This window comes from Trachemys scripta, chromosome 8 (genome assembly GCF_013100865.1).
Source record: "Trachemys scripta elegans isolate TJP31775 chromosome 8, CAS_Tse_1.0, whole genome shotgun sequence".
Classification (NCBI taxonomy): domain Eukaryota; kingdom Metazoa; phylum Chordata; order Testudines; family Emydidae; genus Trachemys; species Trachemys scripta.
In genome coordinates, this window is record NC_048305.1 from 76,186,572 (window position 1) to 76,205,745 (window position 19,174).

Genomic DNA, 19,174 nt, shown 5'->3' on the forward strand with positions numbered 1-19,174 from the left:
ACAGGGATATTAAATAGTAGTTCAAAGTTAAGCCGGTATTTGATGCTATAAATCAATTTGTAAACAAGTAGAAGCCGGACAATGCAGGTCAAAAGAGTATGGCATCACTATTGTGAAAATACTTAAGACACTTATGAGTTTCTCATAGTTCCTGGAAATATTCTTTTTCTGTTTTGTACATCCTGATCCTGGAAGCATTTATGCTTGTGAGTATCCACAGAAGTAGTCCCACTGAGCTGAGTTACTCTGGTTCCTTGGTTTTATTCAAATGCAATTAATGTCCTGACAGTACTAAAATAATTCCTATATTTATTGTTTTTCTTTTAAACAATTCCATTTTTATTTGTACATGGAAGAAAACTTTGATCATGAAAATAAAAAAACACTGAATATTTGAAACAAAAATAATCTGGATAGCTGAGGATCTTCCCAGTGCTGATAGTAGAATTATGTTGAATAAGTTTATGTGGAATTCCATTAATGAAGATGTTTCCTCTACATCCAATTTGAACTCCACGTGAAAGTAAGTTACAGACACATGCCCCTCTTTCCTCATGCTGATACAGTATATGTCCACGATGATGTAAATACAGTCTCACGCATCCCCTTCCTAAAGCTTGTAGTATTCTAAAGCAGTGGTTCTCAACCAGGGGTACATGTACCCCCTGAAAGACCTCAGTGTACCCCCAGAGGTACATCAACTCATCTGAATATTTGCCTAGTTTTACAACAGGCTACATAAAAAGCACTATCGAAGTCAGTGCAAACTAAAATTTCACAGAGACCAGACTTGTTTATACTGCTCTGTATACTATACACTGAAATATAAGTACAATATTTGTATTCCAATTTGATTTATTTTATAATTATATGGTAAAAATGAGAAAGTAAGCAATTTTTCAGTACTAGTGTGCTGTGACACCTTTGCATTTTTATTTCTGATTTTGTAAACAAGTAGTTTTTAAGTGAGGTGAAACTTGAGGCTATGCAAGACAAATCAGACTCCTGAAAGGGGTACAGTAGTCTTAAAAGGTTTATAGCAACTGCTCTTAAGGATCCTATATACATTTTCAGGGTTGGTTTTTTTTTTTTTTTTTTTTTTGTTTTTGACTCATGGACACACAGTGTATTCAGACTAGTTCATTATCCTGGCTCTGAAATGTGAAACTGAGCACAATTTTCTAGCACAAATGTGAATTCCAAATTTTATGCTGAGCCTCTCTGAGACACACCTGTAAAGTGATGTACCTCTCTCCCACTCGTCTGGAGTCGTATGTAGGGTCTGTGGATTAAACTGAGCCTTACGTTTTCTGTAACAAAGCTTTTTCTTAAGTGGAATTGTGCTTTAAAGCAAAAATACATATTAGAAACACTTTGAGCCCTATTCATAAAAGATTCTTCACAAAACAGAGCTCCACATCTCTTAAGTCATACATATAAATGTATTTGAATAGGTACACAAGTTAAAGTCCTTAATTGTGTATCAAACAAATTTTAAATGTTGATGTAGTCCCCTTTCAAAAGGTACTACATTAAGGAGCACTAGGAACTTTTCATGCACACCAGCAATGTCAGTTAGTTAGGTCAGTTAGTGCAGAAAACACTAGTGTGCACTAGAGTTTACACTGCTCTGGTGTAGCCTAATGTACCATGTAGACAAGACCTAAAACTTTCCCCCTGTTATTTGCTTCCTTTGTGTACTTCATGTTCTTTGGACAACAAAACAAGACTGGTCAGAAACATTCTCTGGCATTTATCGTTCTGTGTTGTGCTTGGGTTTTCAGCATTTTTTATTTAACAACTGCTTTCATTCTTTCATTGGTTTATTTTTACTTATAAAACATTGGGTTTGGTTAATCCTTCCCCCTCCCCCTATTTTTAATACAAACTTATAAAAATGAGCCCTAAACTACCAGATAGTCTGTTCATCTTATTTACTGAAATTGCTCACTTAGGCCCCAGTCCTGCAATAGGAGATCTGTGTGACTGGACTCATGCTAATACAGAGCCCCACTGTAGTCAATGAAACTCCACACGAGAGAGGCTCCAGCCACATGGATTTGATTGTGGGATTGGGGAAGGATGATCACATTTGTAAATTGGGGAAGACCTGTATTTGAATTAAATTAAGACTTGGTAACTAAGATTGGATTTTTCAGTAAATGTAATGTTTTTATTTTTTTTTTTAAATGGAAAGGCCTAAATAATTCTACTGTGTTTTTTACATATCTAAAATGTAAAAATTCTAGTCTTTTATTTAAAAATAAGAGTTCCTTCCCTCTAAAGAGCAGACTATGAAACACCATGTGAGACCATGATTGTTCCTCTAGTGCAGGGGTCAGCAACCTTTGGCACGCAGCTCGCCAGGGTAAGCACCCTGGCGGGCCAGGCCAGTTTGTTTACCTGCTGTGTCCGCAGGTTCGGCTGATCGCAGCTCCCACTGGCCACAGTTTGCCACTCCAGGCCAATGGGGGCTACAGGAAGCGGCATGGGCTGAGGGACGTGCTGGCCACAGCTTCCTGCCGCCCCTATTGGCCTGGGACGGCGAACCGCGGCCAGTGGAAGCCGCGATCAGCCGAACCTGCGGACGTGGCAGGTAAACAAAGCAGCCCAGCCCGCCAGGGTGCTTACCCTGGCAAGCTGTGTGCCAAAGGTTGCTGACCCCTGCTCTAGTGCTTGTAATATCTCATTCACTTCTAAATAAGCACCATTGTGTGCTGCTGTTTTCTCTGAAGTTTTCTGAAAAATACCTGTTTCTTTGATAGGTGTAGACTGTAGAGCTTTCTGATCTGAAGAACTAGGAATTCAGTCATGTGCAGGAAACCCTAATTGTGTCAAAATTCTTTGTCACAAACATAGGAATCAAATAAGCAACACTTTGATGTCTTCTAATTCAGAAATTCCAGGAGATAAAATAAGACACTCAACCTTTATTTCACAAACCATGGCATGCACTGATCTTACTTTGCAAGTTGAAGTCACTAAATTGCACACACATTAATGGCACTGTTTCCACAGCAGTCGCTACTTGTAGTCTAGTAGAAGCAAGACCTCTGACCCCAGTCTAATGCCTTAGTCACGCAACCATCCTTCTTCACTATTATTATTGTAATGGCATCACTGCCTTTAATTCTGTGGATTTTCCCAAGTTAATTTTTATCATTCCCACAACTTCTGGTATTTAAATGAGTAGTGTGGTGGAGACATCCAAACCCAAATCTATTAATCTGCCACATTATGTTGATTTATGACATCTTTTAAAGAAAAGATGCAGCCATAGCAATGATATTGTCACACTTTAGGAAATAAAATCCTAATTGTGGCTGCAGAGAATCGAATTCTAGAGTCATTTTGCAATCCTGGGATTTTGGGATCAAGTTGATGTTTGTTTTATAGATTTCCTCAAATCCCATAAATTCCCAATAGAAATAATTGTATAGTAAGGGATTGAGTTAGAATCAGCTAGGTAGTGCTCTTTTGGGGTGGGGGTGGGGGGGAGGTTATGGCACCTAAGGTGGGAATTATAGGTAAAACTGGTAGCAATGTCTGTTTAAGCTTGCTGGAAACTTTCAGTTTCTTATAACTATCAAATTTTAACCATTCAGTCTGAAATTATGCATGCAGAGTGTCTGCCTCAGGCTGAATTGTTTTGGAAACTTTCAGCATAAATGGTTCAGCTGTTTCTGAGAATGAGATTGGAGGAAAAGATGTTGTTTCGCCCATGTTAAAACCAATTGGTATAACTGTTTGAGATACTCTAGTGCTTCCTTGCTTCGGAGCAGGGATGAGAAATTAGGCAAGGGGGGGTTGCCTTTGGGTCAGAGCTGTATCTTTTACTGTTCCTATTAAACAAATTTGGCCAAGTTATAGACCTTCAAAAAATCTCACTTCATGCATTCTCAGTTGAGATGGATTAGAGTTTGGTCGCTAAATTCTTGCAGATTCTGTCTGCACTGAGAATGCTCCAGCCCAGGACTGCAGGGGCTGAGCAGGACTTTGCCTGTAATTGCTGCTTCCAGCTGCTGCAGGTTGGTATTGTGCAAGGCACAGGAACTGAGAGCAGAGAGACACACTGTCCTGTGCTCTCAGTGCTCCCTCTGCTGGTACCCTGTCATTGTGGAGGAGGTGGCAGCCTGACTTCAATGCAAAGGGGACAAGAACCAGACCCGGGGAGAGGGGAGGGGAATAGGGTTGCCAGGTGTCTGGTTTTCGACCAGAATGCCCTGTCGAAAAGGGACCCTGCCAGCTCAGATCTGCTGACCGGACCATTAAAAGTCCAGTTGGTGTGGGGCTGGCAGGCTCCCTACCGAGATCCGTGCAGCCCCCGGTATGTCCCTCCTGTTCTTAGGCATAGAGGCCGCCATGGGGGCTCTATGCACTGCCCGAGTGCCGGCTCCATAGCTCCCATTGGTCAGGAACCATGGCCAATTGGAGCTGTGGGGGTGGCGCCTCCGGGTCAGGGCAGTGCACAGAGTCCTCATGGCTGCCCCTGGGCCTAGGAGCCAGAGGGCCATGCAGGCTGCTTCCCGAGAGTTACCTGAGATAGGTGCTGCCCAGAGCCCACATCTCTCACCCGGTCCCGCAACCTTGTTTCTTGCATTTCCTAACTTTTGAGTGCTTGACTTTACAACCTTAGTAATGTGCTTTTAACATAGTTTTTGTGTGTGTAATATAAATATATGACAGGTTTCAGAGTAGCAGCCGTGTTAGTCTGTATCCGCAAAAAGAAGAACAGGAGTACTTGTGGCACCTTAGAGACTAACAAATTTATTAGAGCATGAGCTTTCGTGGACTACAGCCCACTTCTTCGGATGCATATAGAATGGAACATATATTGAGGAGATATATATACATACATACAGAAAGCATAAACAGGTGGGAGTTGTCTTACCAACTCTGAGAGGCCAATTAATTAAGAGAAAAAAAACTTTTGAAGTGATAATCAAGCTAGCCCAGTACAGACAGTTTGATAAGAAGTGTGAGAATACTTACAAGGGGAGATAGATTCAATGTTTGTAATGGCTCAGCCATTCCCAGTCCTTATTCAAACCGGAGTTGATTGTGTCTAGTTTGCATATCAATTCTAGCTCAGCAGTCTCTCGTTGGAGTCTGTTTTTGAAGTTTTTCTGTTGTAATATAGCCACCCGCAGGTCTGTCGCTGAATGACCAGACAGGTTAAAGTGTTCTCCCACTGTTTTTTGAGTATTTTGATTCCCGATGTCAGATTTGTGTCCATTAATTCTTTTGCGTAGAGACTGTCCAGGAACCTATCCTTGTAACAAACCCCGATGCCAACTCTGTCCACATATCTATTCAAGTGACATCATCATAGGACCTAATCACATCAGCCATACTATCAGGGGCTCGTTCACCTGCACATCTACCAATGTGATATATGCCATCATGTGCCAGCAATGCCCCTCTGCCATGTACATTGGCCAAACCGGACAGCTGAGCCATTACAAACATTGAATCTATCTCCCCTTGTAAGTATTCTCACACTTCTTATCAAACTGTCTGTACTGGGCTAGCTTGATTATCACTTCAAAAGTTTTTTTTCTCTTAATTAATTGGCCTCTCAGAGTTGGTAAGACAACTCCCACCTGTTTATGCTCTCTGTATGTGTATATATATAGCTCCTCAATATATGTTCCATTCTATATGCATCCGAAGAAGTGGGCTGTAGTCCACGAAAGCTTATGCTCTAATAAATTTGTTAGTCTCTAAGGTGCCACAAGTACTCCTGTTCTTCTTTTTATAAATATATGATTATGCAAATTCTTTCTACCAGTGGAATGGCTACTAATTCTTGAGGGGCAGAGTTATGAGTGCATTATACTCACGAGTTCTCAAATGTGGCAATAAAATCTTTATACCACAACCTACCATCATGTGTCTTGTGTTACCCACGTTTGTCTTATTTTGTTAAGTTTCTTGTGTGTCTTTGTCAGATGTGATGTCTTGGGGGCAGGAGCTGTCTCTTTCTTTGTGTTTGTATGGCACCTAGCATAATGGGGCCCTATGTACAGAGTAGAATACTATCCCATAATAGAGTAATAAGTGTAATTCTAAACCGGGGTCGGCAACCTTTCAGAAGTGGTGTGCCGTGTCTTCATTTATTCACTCTAATTTAAGGTTTTGTGTGCCAGTAATACAGTTTAACGTTTTTTAGAAGGTCTCTTTCAATAAGTCTATAATATAGAACTAAACTATTGTTGTGTGTAAAGTAAATAAAGTTTTAAAAATGTTTAAGAAGCTTCATTTAAAATTAAATTAAAATGCAGAGCCCCCCGGACCGCTGGCCAGGACCTGGGCAGTGTGAGTGCCACTGAAAATCAGCTCGCGTGCTGCCTTCGGCACACGTGCCATAGGTTGCCTACCCCTGTTCTAAACATTACACTTTTTAATTAGACAGTCTCTAGTAGTAAATTGCTAGGGAAAGTAAAACATATGAGCCCAACACACCATTCCTTTTATGAGTAGTCCCATTGACATCAGCATGATGCTGCCTTGAATAAGGGCTGCAGGATTGGGCTTGAAGCCCTTAAATAGATTTAAAATAAACAAGAAACTTCCCCATGAAATGTGTAAAAGAAGGACTTTCCCCTTTGGATGCATTGTACAGTATGGGAATGGTATTGACCTCTACTCCACTATGCAGAGTTAAGACAATACCGTGTTTTAGATCCTTTTGAGTGAAAGCCTAACTGTGTCATGAAGGGGCAGATAGCACAGGTGGTTTCATTTCATCTTCGGGAGCCTGCATTTATATCTGGTTTAGGTTGGAGATGAAATAAGTTTGGTGGTCTCAGCCTCATGGGCATTTGTCCATATTACAAAACCACCATATAATTTGTCAGGACTCAACACTGTGGCAGCTTCTGCTTAGCAGGTGCCCAGAACTAGGATAGCAGTTGAGGAATAAACTGTGTTGGCAGAGCTACATGGGGAAGTTTGCACGTAGTCTGCCTACACTATGTGCTGTAGCCAGTTCTTTGAAACTCTCTTTTTCAAAAAGTATTTACACTAAATAAAACAGAGCAAAAAAGAAAACAGAAAGCAAAGCACTGCTGTATTTTGTTCACTGTTAACTTAGAGGCCAAGAAGAGTATAGCTGTTTGGAGCACAGATGCATTGTGATAGGCTGTTCACTTTAAAATATGCAGCCTGTTCTAGATATAAAGGATAAATAAAAGAAGGAGAGAATGTTGGCTAAAGTTTAGATTTTCTAGAGCTGGGCAAAAAGAATGTTGAATTCTACATAAAACTGTATCACCTTTTTTTGGAATTTGTGAAAATTACTCTTTTTAAATTAAAAACCCCAAACCCACAAAAACTTAAAGGAAGATCACTGCCCATAGATGGTAGTCTCCTGGGGTGCTGCTTCATCACTGTCTCTCTGAAGTCTTCTTGCTCGTTCAATATCTGCCCATTCCACTTGCCCATAACTGAGCTCTAATGATCCTAGTTGCCTCTGCTTCCCTGAGACATCTTGAGCCTTACTAACATTTTTGATTATTAAGAACACATTGAAACTACAATTCCATATGTCCAGGATAAGTTGGACTTGGTAGCAAATAGGTTGGGGAAGTTAACATGGGCAGCTGAGCAGCACAAACACTAAAGCCTGGTCTACCCTTAAAAGTTTTACCAGCATATCTGTTTTGATTAGGGGATTGATCTTTTTACCAAAATAATTATAATGGTTAAAGACCTAGTGTGAATGAAGTTAGACTGGTATAAAGGTGACTTAGGCCTGATCTACACTAAACAGTTAGGTCAACTCAGCTACATTGCTCAGGGATGTGAAAAATGCGCAGCACCCTGAGTGATGACATGAAGTCAACCTAACTCCTGGTGTAGATAGTGCTAAGCCAATGGAAGAATTTTTCCATTGACCTCGCTACCACCTCTCTGCATATGTAACGCTTCAGTGTAGACACTGCAGTGTTGCAGCTGCAGTTGTGCCACTGTAGACAAGCCCTTATATCACTATAGTTGTTCCACATTCTGTATATACTGTATGGAGCCCATTAATACTGGTATAATTGTGTGTCCATACTGGGGTATGGAAGGGTGGTATCGCTAGCTATACTGGCACAATTAAAGTGGTACAACTTTCTAGTGTAGAGAAGCGCTTACTAATTGTCCTACCAGTGGCACAACAGGTAACATATGTCAGGAGTATAAGAAGCACTTTGAAAGACTTTTCTTTTAATGTGTATATTATATTTCTCTATATATTTGTGTAAATAATTTACATTTAATGTAATCTGAACAAGTTGGCAGCTGTAGTTAAAAAAAATGCTTTGGAGTAGAAGAAATGATTTAGCAGTTTTTGTCTAAATGTATATGAACAAGTCCTGTCCAGAAATTATCATATTTGTAATAAAGTAAAATGGAGAATGCTTCCTAATTCCAGTTTGTGTGTGGAACTTTCTGACACACTTCCACTAACTTTGGTGCCCTTTGAAGTTGCATTTGAACTACTTTATCTCCAGTAAGAGCCTATCAATATTTTTGTGTAACGTTAAAACTATTTAGGAGAAAGTCTTTCTGCTACACTAAAACATCTGTTAAAAATTAGTTGTACATAGTACTGTTGCCAGGTATTGAAGAATAGTTTTAATATAGTACATGTTGTTACTACATCTATAATAGTGTATGTTCCTTACTATATCCAAACCTATTTTTCCATGATCCAGTACTGAACTGCTGCTAGCAGTTCACCTTTTTTGCTCCGCTGGCTGGTGTGTCTAAATTGAGACCCAGTGTAAGAGGATACAAGTTTATTGGAATTGCATCCTCTTACACCAGATCTGAATTTGACCTTTAATGTGTTTAGTTCTAGAGCAGTGGTTCTCAAACTTACTTGATTGCACCTTCTTTGTGTCCGCCGCCGCCACACAGGTACGTATACAGATATGCCACAGTGGTGCTTCACTTGAATCAGTTTCGGCTTCTTTGTTTTTCATTTGAGTTGGGGGTTTTCCGTTGCATGTTACCTGTTTTTCCTATCCATTGTAATAAGAGCAAAAGTGAAACTGTGATTGTGGTTCATGCTTACTATTAAATGTGTACACCATGTCGTAACAAACGGATTAACATATAGAAGGTAACGACTTTGTATAATGCTATGCAAGCTTAACAGAAATCCGTCAAAATGCACAGCGCCATCTGAGGACCTGACTTGTCTGGAGGAATCAGTTTTGCTAGTTATTCATTGCTGGGGGTAAAATGTACACAGTAAGTTTTCTTCCCTAAAGCTGCTTGCACCCCCTAGAATACGTTTTGCACCCTCCACTGCTAGTTTTGTTAACTTAAGATTTCACTCTAACAGCATTGCTGTCAGCTGCGCAATGCTTTGCGGTGTCTAGTACCACCCCCAATTCCAAGTAGTAGCTAAAGGACACAGCTGAGTTTCAGAAGAATGAGTCTAACAATATGTGCATATTGATTTCCTACTTAACATTTTTAACTGCATCAGAAACCAGTGGTAAAATAAAAATAAAAACCACTGGATGCTTCGCCACACTAGCTGAAGAATGTATTTTAGATGACTGTTTCAAGTGAGAAAGCAGGAAGATCTTGACAAATATTCCTTTTGCTTCATTATGGAAGTTTTAACAAAAGCTTTTGTTAATCGGTATTCTCTTTCTCAAAGTTGATCACAAATTTTGAAGAGTTTTGTGAAGTTTCTAGGCAGAATTTCTCTTAGGGTGCAGGTATATACGTCTTATTGAGTCATCTCTGTTGCAGACTTGCATGTACACAGACACGCTCTGTCTCATTTTCTGGGTCAAATTTTGAAAAATTAGTGCTTAAGTTGCATTTGTAAGATCAAGTGAGTACACTTGAAAACCAGAAACTGTGGAATGGGATTTCATATACAGATGGATATTTGCACATGCAATTGCTTGTTTTATGTGTGCAGACGCATACAGTACTATGAGTGTAATTACCATGTGCAGAACTTTTCCTCTCATTGAAAGTTTGGCACACTCTGTTTCTCAGAACCTAAGGGTTCCCTAGAACTGTAAATTGCAACTGTAACAGGGTCCACGACCTGCCCCTCTTCCTGGGGGCCCGCTTGGTGCCCCCCAGTAAGGCTCAGAGAGGCTTCAGGGTTGTGCAACATCTTCCTGGGGGCCCGCTTGCTGCCCCCCAATAAGGCTCAGAGAGGCTTCAGGGTTGTGCAACATCCGTGTCTTTATTTACTTAAAGTTGTTCCACCACCAATGTCTGTCTATATACCAGCTGTACAGGATTATCCACCTCCTTTACAGGCAGAGTCAGCCTTCAGCTAGGAGGCCTCCAGTTCCCTCCCACACTGACTTCTCCCTGGTTGCCCCCTGCCTTCTGGCTCCCTCCCAGCCTTTATAGCCCTTGGCTTGTCAGGCCAGCAGGTGTTCCCAATCCTCAGGCTGGCATCAGGCCTTTTCCATCAGCCCCAATCTGCTTCCCATGATTGGAGCTGACTGGGCAGGGGCTAATTAGGTGCTTTTGCACCAGCACCCTGCTACACAACCTATTAATTTCATATCTGTAACACCCAAAATGTTTTAAAGAGAGTAAAGTAAATCTTACAAAAATAAGATGAAAATCTGGATAAAATATGTAGCTGCCATTTTGAATTTACAGTCCCTGCCTGAAGAATATTTTCTCTTTATTTTTGGAGGGAAATTAAGATGACTTTGTCTCCTGCGGACAAAAAACCCAAACAACTGAAAAAGCAAATACTTCCCTAGAAATGACATAATCCTACATCCCTTGTTTTTAAAATCATGATTTACTCAATAGATGTAATTCATCCTGGGTGGAACTCCATTGTAGCCAGTGCACTGGCATTATGTTTCATCAAATGAATTCCTGTAGAATTTCTGAATCTCTTATATTGGATAGTAGGACTTAGTGGAATGTTAAGAGAGGCTGATCTTCTCATCACATTAATTCTGTTCACTAGTATGCATTATCAAAATAATTTGTATCCTATGGATAATGATTAATTATGAATATTGACTGAACAGGATTCAAAGTATTTATAGACAGAACTGAAGAAAAGCCGTATGCTTCCTTATATCTATTCTAAATGCAGTTTAGATCCTATCTGTATTCGGTCAGAGGGAAAAGAATTAATTTTATACTCTCAGCTGAGTAATTACGTTCACCTAAGTCCTCTTGAGTGCACCTTGTTCAGTTTTTGTGACTTGAAGAAGTGGTGTGGTGTACACTCTTGGGGTTTAATCTCTTTTTTTTTCTCTTCTGCTTTACTGAACAGCTGTCTTAGTATGGGCAGTGTAACTTGATATAATAGCATATTTTTGCCCTAGTCTATTAGCACAGATTTGTAATGGTTGTTTTGGAAAATGTGCTATGAATTTATTGCAAGACCTTCACACTGGAGTAGTTAATTCAACTTTACAAATCCCTGGCACTTGACTTTCATCTTTCATAACAAAACTGAATCTGTGACTTGATGCATTGAAGTGAGCAAAACAAAATGGTACTTTAACAGCGGTGTTTACTTTGATCATTTTTCAACGTTTGTGCCCTAATCTTTCACGTAGTACAAATTGCTTTACCAGAGTAATGGGGCAGGAGCCCATGGACTGTTTTTGTAGTTTGGTTGCTGTGGTGATATTCAGCCTTCCATGAAACTATCATCTCCAGGGAAACAGAAACCTCTGCAGCTGTCTTAACCTTGTAGATATTGTGTATGTTTAATAGAGGCCTTAAAAGAGCTTTTTACAAACTGTATAGACAGTCGTTACATACATAAGCACCCACACAAATATTGTTTGCTAGGTAATACTTGCTTTAGTTTGATAACATGTTTTATAGGGGACACATCTATCTTTTTGAACTCATGTTTAATAGTTTTAAAGCTTTTTACAGCATATATTAAATGATTATTCTAACTGACCTGACAACTAGACATTTGTATGTATCATTTCCCATCTGCAACTATATATTTTGTTGTTGGAACAATTGCCAAAGCAAGAATGATTTTTTTTTAAATGAATTTGCCATCATTTTTGAGTATGTGTGTTTTGGCATAGCCCTAAAGTTAAATTTTGTCCATGAATGAGCTAAAATATTCTTTTAGTGCCTAGAAATTTATAACTTGGGGGAGTGAGTGAGTGTGACCCAAAGGAGGCTAAGAGATAGGCAGACACATTCTGGAAGAACAGTACTATTTTGACATACAAAACTTCTGGGACTTAAGCTTAACTGAAAGGACTGTTTAAAAGCATGCCCAGAAATGTTAGATTAATGTTTATGAAAATGTTGACTGTGATACATCAATAAACAAGTGAAACCTTCATCAAGGGAGGATACTGGGACATATGTGCTTATTTACTATTAATATTCCAAGGGAATTGGTGAAAGCTCCATCATTTAGGACATTTTAAAAGGAGGCTGGAGAAAGCAATAGAAACTATGTTGTAGCTGACTGGTAGATGAACTAGATGACCTAATAACTCTTTGCCTCATTTAATTATTCACTTTTTATTTTATGTTGGTATTGTCTCACTCAAGTGCTCAGGCAGAATTACAAGTGCCATCTAAAATGGAGGATGCCTGTTTAATAGCTGTTGGCTAAGATATCATGATGTTGAATGCAACAAAAATGTAACACATATAAATAGTTTAAATTAAATTTAGAAGGATGGATGGGGGAGTATCACTTCATAAGGCATCATATAAAATAGAGTAACTTCCCTAATGCTTTCAGGTAAATCATGGGTGAAATTCTGGCCCCATGGGTCTTTCACTGTGAACTTCAGTGGAGCCAGGTTTTGACACTGTCTTCATAGCTGTTTGTACAGAGCCTAACATGGTGGGGCTGCGATTCTTATTGGGGTCTCTTGGCACTACATAATACAAATATTTAATAATAATAATAAGCATTCAGTCTGACAAAATACAAAAAGAGAACAAGAAGGAAAAACTTTCTATGTAACTTGTCTCTTCTACAAACATTTTCCTTAAATACATTCTGGCTTAATGGTTTGAAATAGTCAAATACCCTTTTATTAATTTGTTTATGTAGTACTTGCAGTATGCTAGACACTGACCAGACTTTGAAGAGGGGGAAGTCCCTGCCTTGAGCTCACAGTCGAAGAAGAGATCGGCACTCAGAGTTTCGGGGAAGAGGAACAACAAATAGGGTTCTTTTTATACATGTCTGCTAGATTCATTGTTAGCAGCATGGCAGAAGTGGTTTATGAAGAGGGACTTAGATGTAAGCAAATGAGCTCAGGGAGGTGGTACCGTACATAAGGAACGTTGTCAAGGAGGCAGTCGTGCAAGAAGCTGATGGACAAGCAGAAGAAGTTGGGAACAGTTGGCAGAACCAAAGTGGCAAGAAGCTTGACAAGGCCAGATAAGCAGAGAGAGGCAGAGTTTTACACAGAGATTTGAATGTGCTGACATAGCTTACACTTGATGCAGTAGCACTTTGTGAGCCAGTGGAAGGATTTAAAGAGGGGAGTGACATGATCAAAAATGGCTGCCACACTGCAGGGCAGAGGGATGGGGAAGATGGTGATGATATCAACAGTGTTACAGAAGAGAGGCAAGTGGAAAAGTTATTTGCTCAGTGTGCCCCAAAAGAAAAATAGGAGGAAACTACACCTGACTGTGGATCAAGAGCTAAATTAAATATATTGTAGAAATCTCATTGTGCTGGTACCTAGATTATTTATTCAGGTTTTAAAACCTGACAGACCCATTAGCAAAAAAATAGCAAATGACAGGAATGGAGGTGGGGGATAAGGGCCTAATGGAGACTCACTGACTTAGGTGGGACCTGAGGAGTAATGACACTGAGAGTGTGGGTCCCGAAGGCTTGAGAATTCCATCCACTCTGGTGGAACATCATCACAGAGTCTGCTAGAAAAGTGTACATTTTTTTGCACTTTATTTCCTTGGAGTCTGGGTCTAAGAGGCTTCCAGACTGAGTTTCAGATAAGTTTTTTGTGTATTTGTTTTTTGTTTGGAGAGGATAACAATGCAAAATTGTGTTGGTTTTGTGTGTGAGAGAGAATTTTCAGAAAAAGTTAGATTTTACTTGTGAAAAATTCCTTTTCAATTTTAACTTTCTGTGACTTTTCCAAAGGACCAGCATGCACTTTTCTTTCTGGAATGTGGGAAGACTGTGACATATAGTGTAGCTCCTCCCTGTCCTGTCATCCCAGCCAGGAACCACACAATAGTTGCAAAGAGGGCAGTGTTGTGTCTGTACAGCAGGTGCCATGTGCTGAAGCCTGTGGGGGAAAAGCCAGATGCAGCAATGATGATTTAAAAAAACAAAGAGTGAAATAACAACCAAAACTTACTGGAATAATAACCAAGAATTCTTATGGCACATCCAGTCAGGGTAATTCCTCTGACTGTCCGTCCTCAGCAGTGTGGTTCGTTTTTTTTTTTTGTTTGTTTGTTTTTTTGTGTCTCACAACTTTGCTGACAAGCAAAAATCTTCAGAAAGTCTAAGATGGAGTCAAACTTTGTACTTCATTATGTGGACTCTAGTTGTTAGTTTTGAACACAGTTGTTTGAGGTCAGTTTAAATATAGATAATGATGTAGCTTCATTGCCTTATTTTCCAGTGGATCCTTACCAGGTGCTGCAGAGATGGAATTTGCTGGGTCTGTTAGTAACAGGGTATATACTGTGTTATGAATTTCTAATCAGAACTCCCTATTAAAATCAACTGGAGTAAGTCTTTAAAAAAAAATACAAGGCTAATAAATTAATAATATTTTCTAATCTTGTGCATCAAGTATCTGATTCTTAATTTTTCTATATAGAGGTTTTTTTGAGGTGTTCTCTTAATTTTTTAAAAAGTCACGGAGGACTTATAATTAAGATTTACTACCCTACTGGGTAGGAAAGAGGTATATTAGAGTCAACAGGGTCCAGAAAGAATCAGCTGTTGTTGATGGGTGGAAACGGCACCAAGAATAGGCATCCCGGTGCAAGGCATCCGGGTTTCGACCAGAACGCCCAGTCAAAAAGGGACCCTGGCAGCTCTGGTCAGCACCGCTGACTGGGCCACTAAAAGTCCGGTTGGTGGTGCAGTGAGGCTAAGGCAGGCTCCCGGCTTGTCCTGGCTCTGTGTGGCTCCCGAAAGTGGACAGCATGTTTGGTTCCGAGGCTCAGGGGCGGCCACGGGGTCACCGCATGCTGCCCCCGCTCCGAGTGCTGACTCTGCATCTCTCATTGGCCGGGAACCGTGGTGGCGGCGCTTGTGGGATCAGGCAGCACACAGAGCCCCCTGGCTCCTCTGCCTTGGAGCCAGAGGGACCTGCCAGCCACTTCCAGGAGCCGCCTTAGGTAAGTGTCGCCTGGAGCCTGCACCCCGAACCTCTGCCTGTACCCCAATCTGCTGCCCCAACCCTGAGCCCTCTTCCATATCCAAACTCTGTCCCAGAGTCCACACCTCCTCCCATACTCCAACCCCCTGTCCCAGTCCTGAGCCCCCTCCCGCACTCAAACTCCCTCCTGGAGCCCGGAGCCCGCATCTCACACTACAATCCCCTGCCCTAGCTCCCTCCTGACCCCAAGCCCCTCGGTCCCAGGCCAGAGCCCCCTCCTGCACCCCTCATCCCCAGCCCTACCCCAGAGCCCACACCCCCAGCCAGAGCCCATGCCCCCTCCCGCACTCCAAACCCCTTGGCAGGGAATGGATCACTTGGTGATTACCTGTTCTGTTCTGTTCATTCCCTCTGGGGCACCTGGCATTGGCCGCTTTTGGAAGACCGGATACTGGGCTAGATGGACCTTTGGTCTGACCCAGTATGGCCATTCTTACGTTCTTATGTTATGTTTGATTTAACCCTAAATAACACATCCTCCCCAGGTCTCTTCCCTGGGTGTTCCCTTTTGGCTGCTCTCATCCTCTCCACTCAATGTCTATAGCGAGGTTCATCCTTTTCTTTGTTTTCTGCAGACAGAGTTGCTGGCCACGCTTGTATCTCTCATCTTGCCCTTTGAATTTGAGTGTGATCAAAGGTCTAGGGAGGATTTCATCTCCTCAGTCATTGGGTGGAGATCTTCATTCTCCAAGCAAGATGAATATATTGTGCTCCCCCAGCCAGCTACCCTTCTCTGTCTCTGCAGCACATCCTGTTGCTCTAGAGACCGCAGAAGGCACTACAGATTGATCAGTGACCTGTGGGCATTGCTGGCTTGGGGAGAAGAGGAGGAAGCTGGTAATCTGTGTGGCAAAGGCTTGTGGGATATAGTAGTAGAGCAAGGTCTATTGGCTGGAGAACCCTACCTATAATCTTAGTAAGATATACTGTACTAAGAGCCATTCTAAAAAATGAACCTTTATTGCAACAGTGTAGTTGATTTGATTGCTCTTTGATATTCCGAATACCAGCTAGTCTCAAACTTCTTCATAGTGTGAATCACACAAATAGTCTCTTGGGCACTCCACTCCTATTAATCTTTATGTGGAACACCTCCCCTCCCGTTGATGGCCATGTGGGTCATCTAACTTTCCTTTCATTGTCTTGTGGGACCACCTTTAAGGAGGCAGCAATCTACTACTGCTATTGATATTCTCCCTAGAAAGAATAGAGCACTGGCTGTGTTCCTAGCCTGTTGATCATAGATGATTTTTTTCTGTTCCTTTGTTCCCTGCAGGTCTAGGGACATACAGAGGCTTGGTTATAAAGCCCATTATTTTGTAATGTAAAGTCTTGTTTACCATACCTGTTTCCACATGGTCCTTTTGGAAATTCTGTTAATTTTCTTCTTATGTATTCCTTTGTAGGCCTAGATTTCTGTTGGAATCCCTTCTCTAGGAAGGTCAGGGCTGGTGTAATGGTATCATCTTGTGTTACTGGACTGGTTCCTCTTGTGTGTAATTTTGTTTTTGTTTGGTGCTGGTTGTTTTTTTGTATTTCCCAGGTGTGATTTCAGTCCCATCAATATCAGCATGTTCAGGCCTCTTGCTAGACAACCTCTGCAGCCTTTCATTTAGAGATCAGATATCTGAGCTCCCCTTGCAGGTTGCAGTTCTTTTGGTTTATCTCTGTGTTCTCTAACCCTCAGTTTAGTGGTTTGACCTTCTGCCCACACTATTTTTGATCAACATTTGCCAAGGTTTTCTTAAACACTTTTGCAGCACTTTGCAACTTCAGAACACAAATGTTAACACAGACTGACAGTTTTGGAGAAGGCTAATCCATCAGTCTTGGGTCAGAAGGTCTGAATTCTAGAAACCTTAATGTATGTAAAGATGACCTGTTATTCAATCAGAGTTTTATATTTAATTTTGTTTTGAACAGTTAGAGGGAAATAGTCACAACTTTTTCTGTTGCTCTGCAGGTCACGTTACATTTGAATCCCATTTCCTCAGTGCACGTTCACCATAAGCCTGTGGTGTTCCTACTGAACTCTCCTCAGCCCCTGACCTGGAAGCTGAAAACAGAAAGATTGGCATCTGGAGTCCGAAGATTTTTCTTCGTAAGTATACCGAGTCCTCTGCCGCTCTGTAACACAACATGTTGAGTGAATGATATTCATTTTGAAGGATTTTAAGCGTATCTTTAAAAAACTTAACAGAAGATCAAGTTTCAGTGTGGGACTCTGGGGAGCAATTAGGTGGCATGGGAAAGCAGTTTGGGAAAGTGCCCAGTTACTTATGTGAATTTAAAAAAAAAAAACTGGTTTTGTGGAATCTACCTATTGTGTGATTATTAACTCTAGCAGTACTTCTAGTTTGAGAAGTTGTGTAGCCTAGGACATAACACCAGTCCTGATTAGAAGTCTTGAATGTACTATAATGCTAAAAACATCAGAGCAATAGGACATCTTACAAGTAGCTGCTAAGTGTGTGGTCTGTCACCAAAATACAAATATGTATAAGCTGAGCTTCTCGTGTGTACAATGCAAAGCTTATTGCTGACGTGAGGTTTTGTTGCACTGTTGCGAAGGACCAAACGAAGCCATTAGTGTTTCTCAAAAGGTTGGAGCACTGCTTATATGGCAAGCTCCAAATGCTACCTACTGTTTGTAAATCATGTTCTTTCAGTTTGCCAGGACATTCAAGTTTGCTATTTGTAGTGAAACAGACTGGTTGTTTGGATTAGATTTTTAGCATATGACATAATGTCTAAGGATGAGTCTTCTCTATTAGAATTGCAGCTTTACTATTTTGAATCATAATCTCAGAAGTAAACATTATTATTTATAGCTGCAGGATATCCATCTGGGGCTTAATTTTGCTTTTAAGGCACAGCTGGCAGTGGTGGACAGTACAGTGGTGCACTGTCCAGAGAGAGTCATTGTGCCTCAGGTAAAATGCCACCAGGAGTGCAAGGTGAGGAGGATGCACTGTGTACTCCCCCTGCAGCTGGCTAGCTGTGATGCTAAACTCCAGTAACCCTAGTGTTCAGTGGAATGCAAGAGCTGCTATTTTCCTCAAGCCCCATTGAAGGTGCAAGAGAAGAGGGGGGTTTGAGCCCCTAATGTGTTAAGCTTTGAAGGATCTAATCCTTAGGGTTACCATTCGTCCGGATTCCCCCGGACATGTCCGGATTTTTGAATTAAAAATAGCGTCCGGGGGGAATTTGTTAATGTCCGGACTCTCCCCTCCCCTCCCCCCCCATGCAGAGCACGCGCGGCTAACAGGGCAGCCGGATGGTGCCACTTACATGGGGCTCTGACAGCGAGAGAGTGTCCCTCCTTCCCCCTGCAGCAGAGCTCACTCACTCCCTCCCTCCCTGCATTCACCTCCGGCAGTCTGGAGCTCCTCCCCCACTGCTGCCCAGCATGCCGGGAGAACGGCTCAGACAGTTCCTGAGCAAGCTCACAGAGAGACCTTAGGCGAACCGAAGGCCAACGACAAGGGAGCCAGGGGGTCGGAGAAGGGGCAGGGAGGTTTTGGAGGGGGCAGTCAAGAGACGGGGGGGGGGTCGGGAGTTCGGGGGGGGCTTTCTGGGAGGTGTGTGGATAAGGTTTTGGGCAGTCAGGGTTTGGGTAGGGGGTAGGGTCCTGGGGGGCAGTTAGGGAGGGGGGCCTTAGGAAGGGGCAGTTAGGGGATAAGGAACAGGGAGGCTTAGGTAGGGGGTGGGGTCCTGGAGGGCAGTTAGGAGCAGGGGTCCCAGGAGGGGGCAGTCAGGGGACAAGGAGCGGGGGGGGGGGGGTGGCTCGTCGC

The 19,174-nt window shown here is 41.7% G+C and overlaps 1 protein-coding gene across 8 annotated transcripts in view; it reads left to right on the forward strand.

Annotated features, from left to right (window-relative positions):
* Window positions 1-19,174, forward strand: part of TGFBR3 (transforming growth factor beta receptor 3) — a 175,574-nt gene that overhangs the window by 91,501 nt on the left and 64,899 nt on the right. For all 8 annotated transcript variants that reach the window (XM_034779115.1, XM_034779117.1, XM_034779116.1 and 5 more), the window contains one exon: window positions 17,344-17,481. In XM_034779115.1, the coding sequence (XP_034635006.1) occupies window positions 17,344-17,481 (138 nt within the window). The remainder of the gene's footprint in view (window positions 1-17,343; window positions 17,482-19,174) is intronic.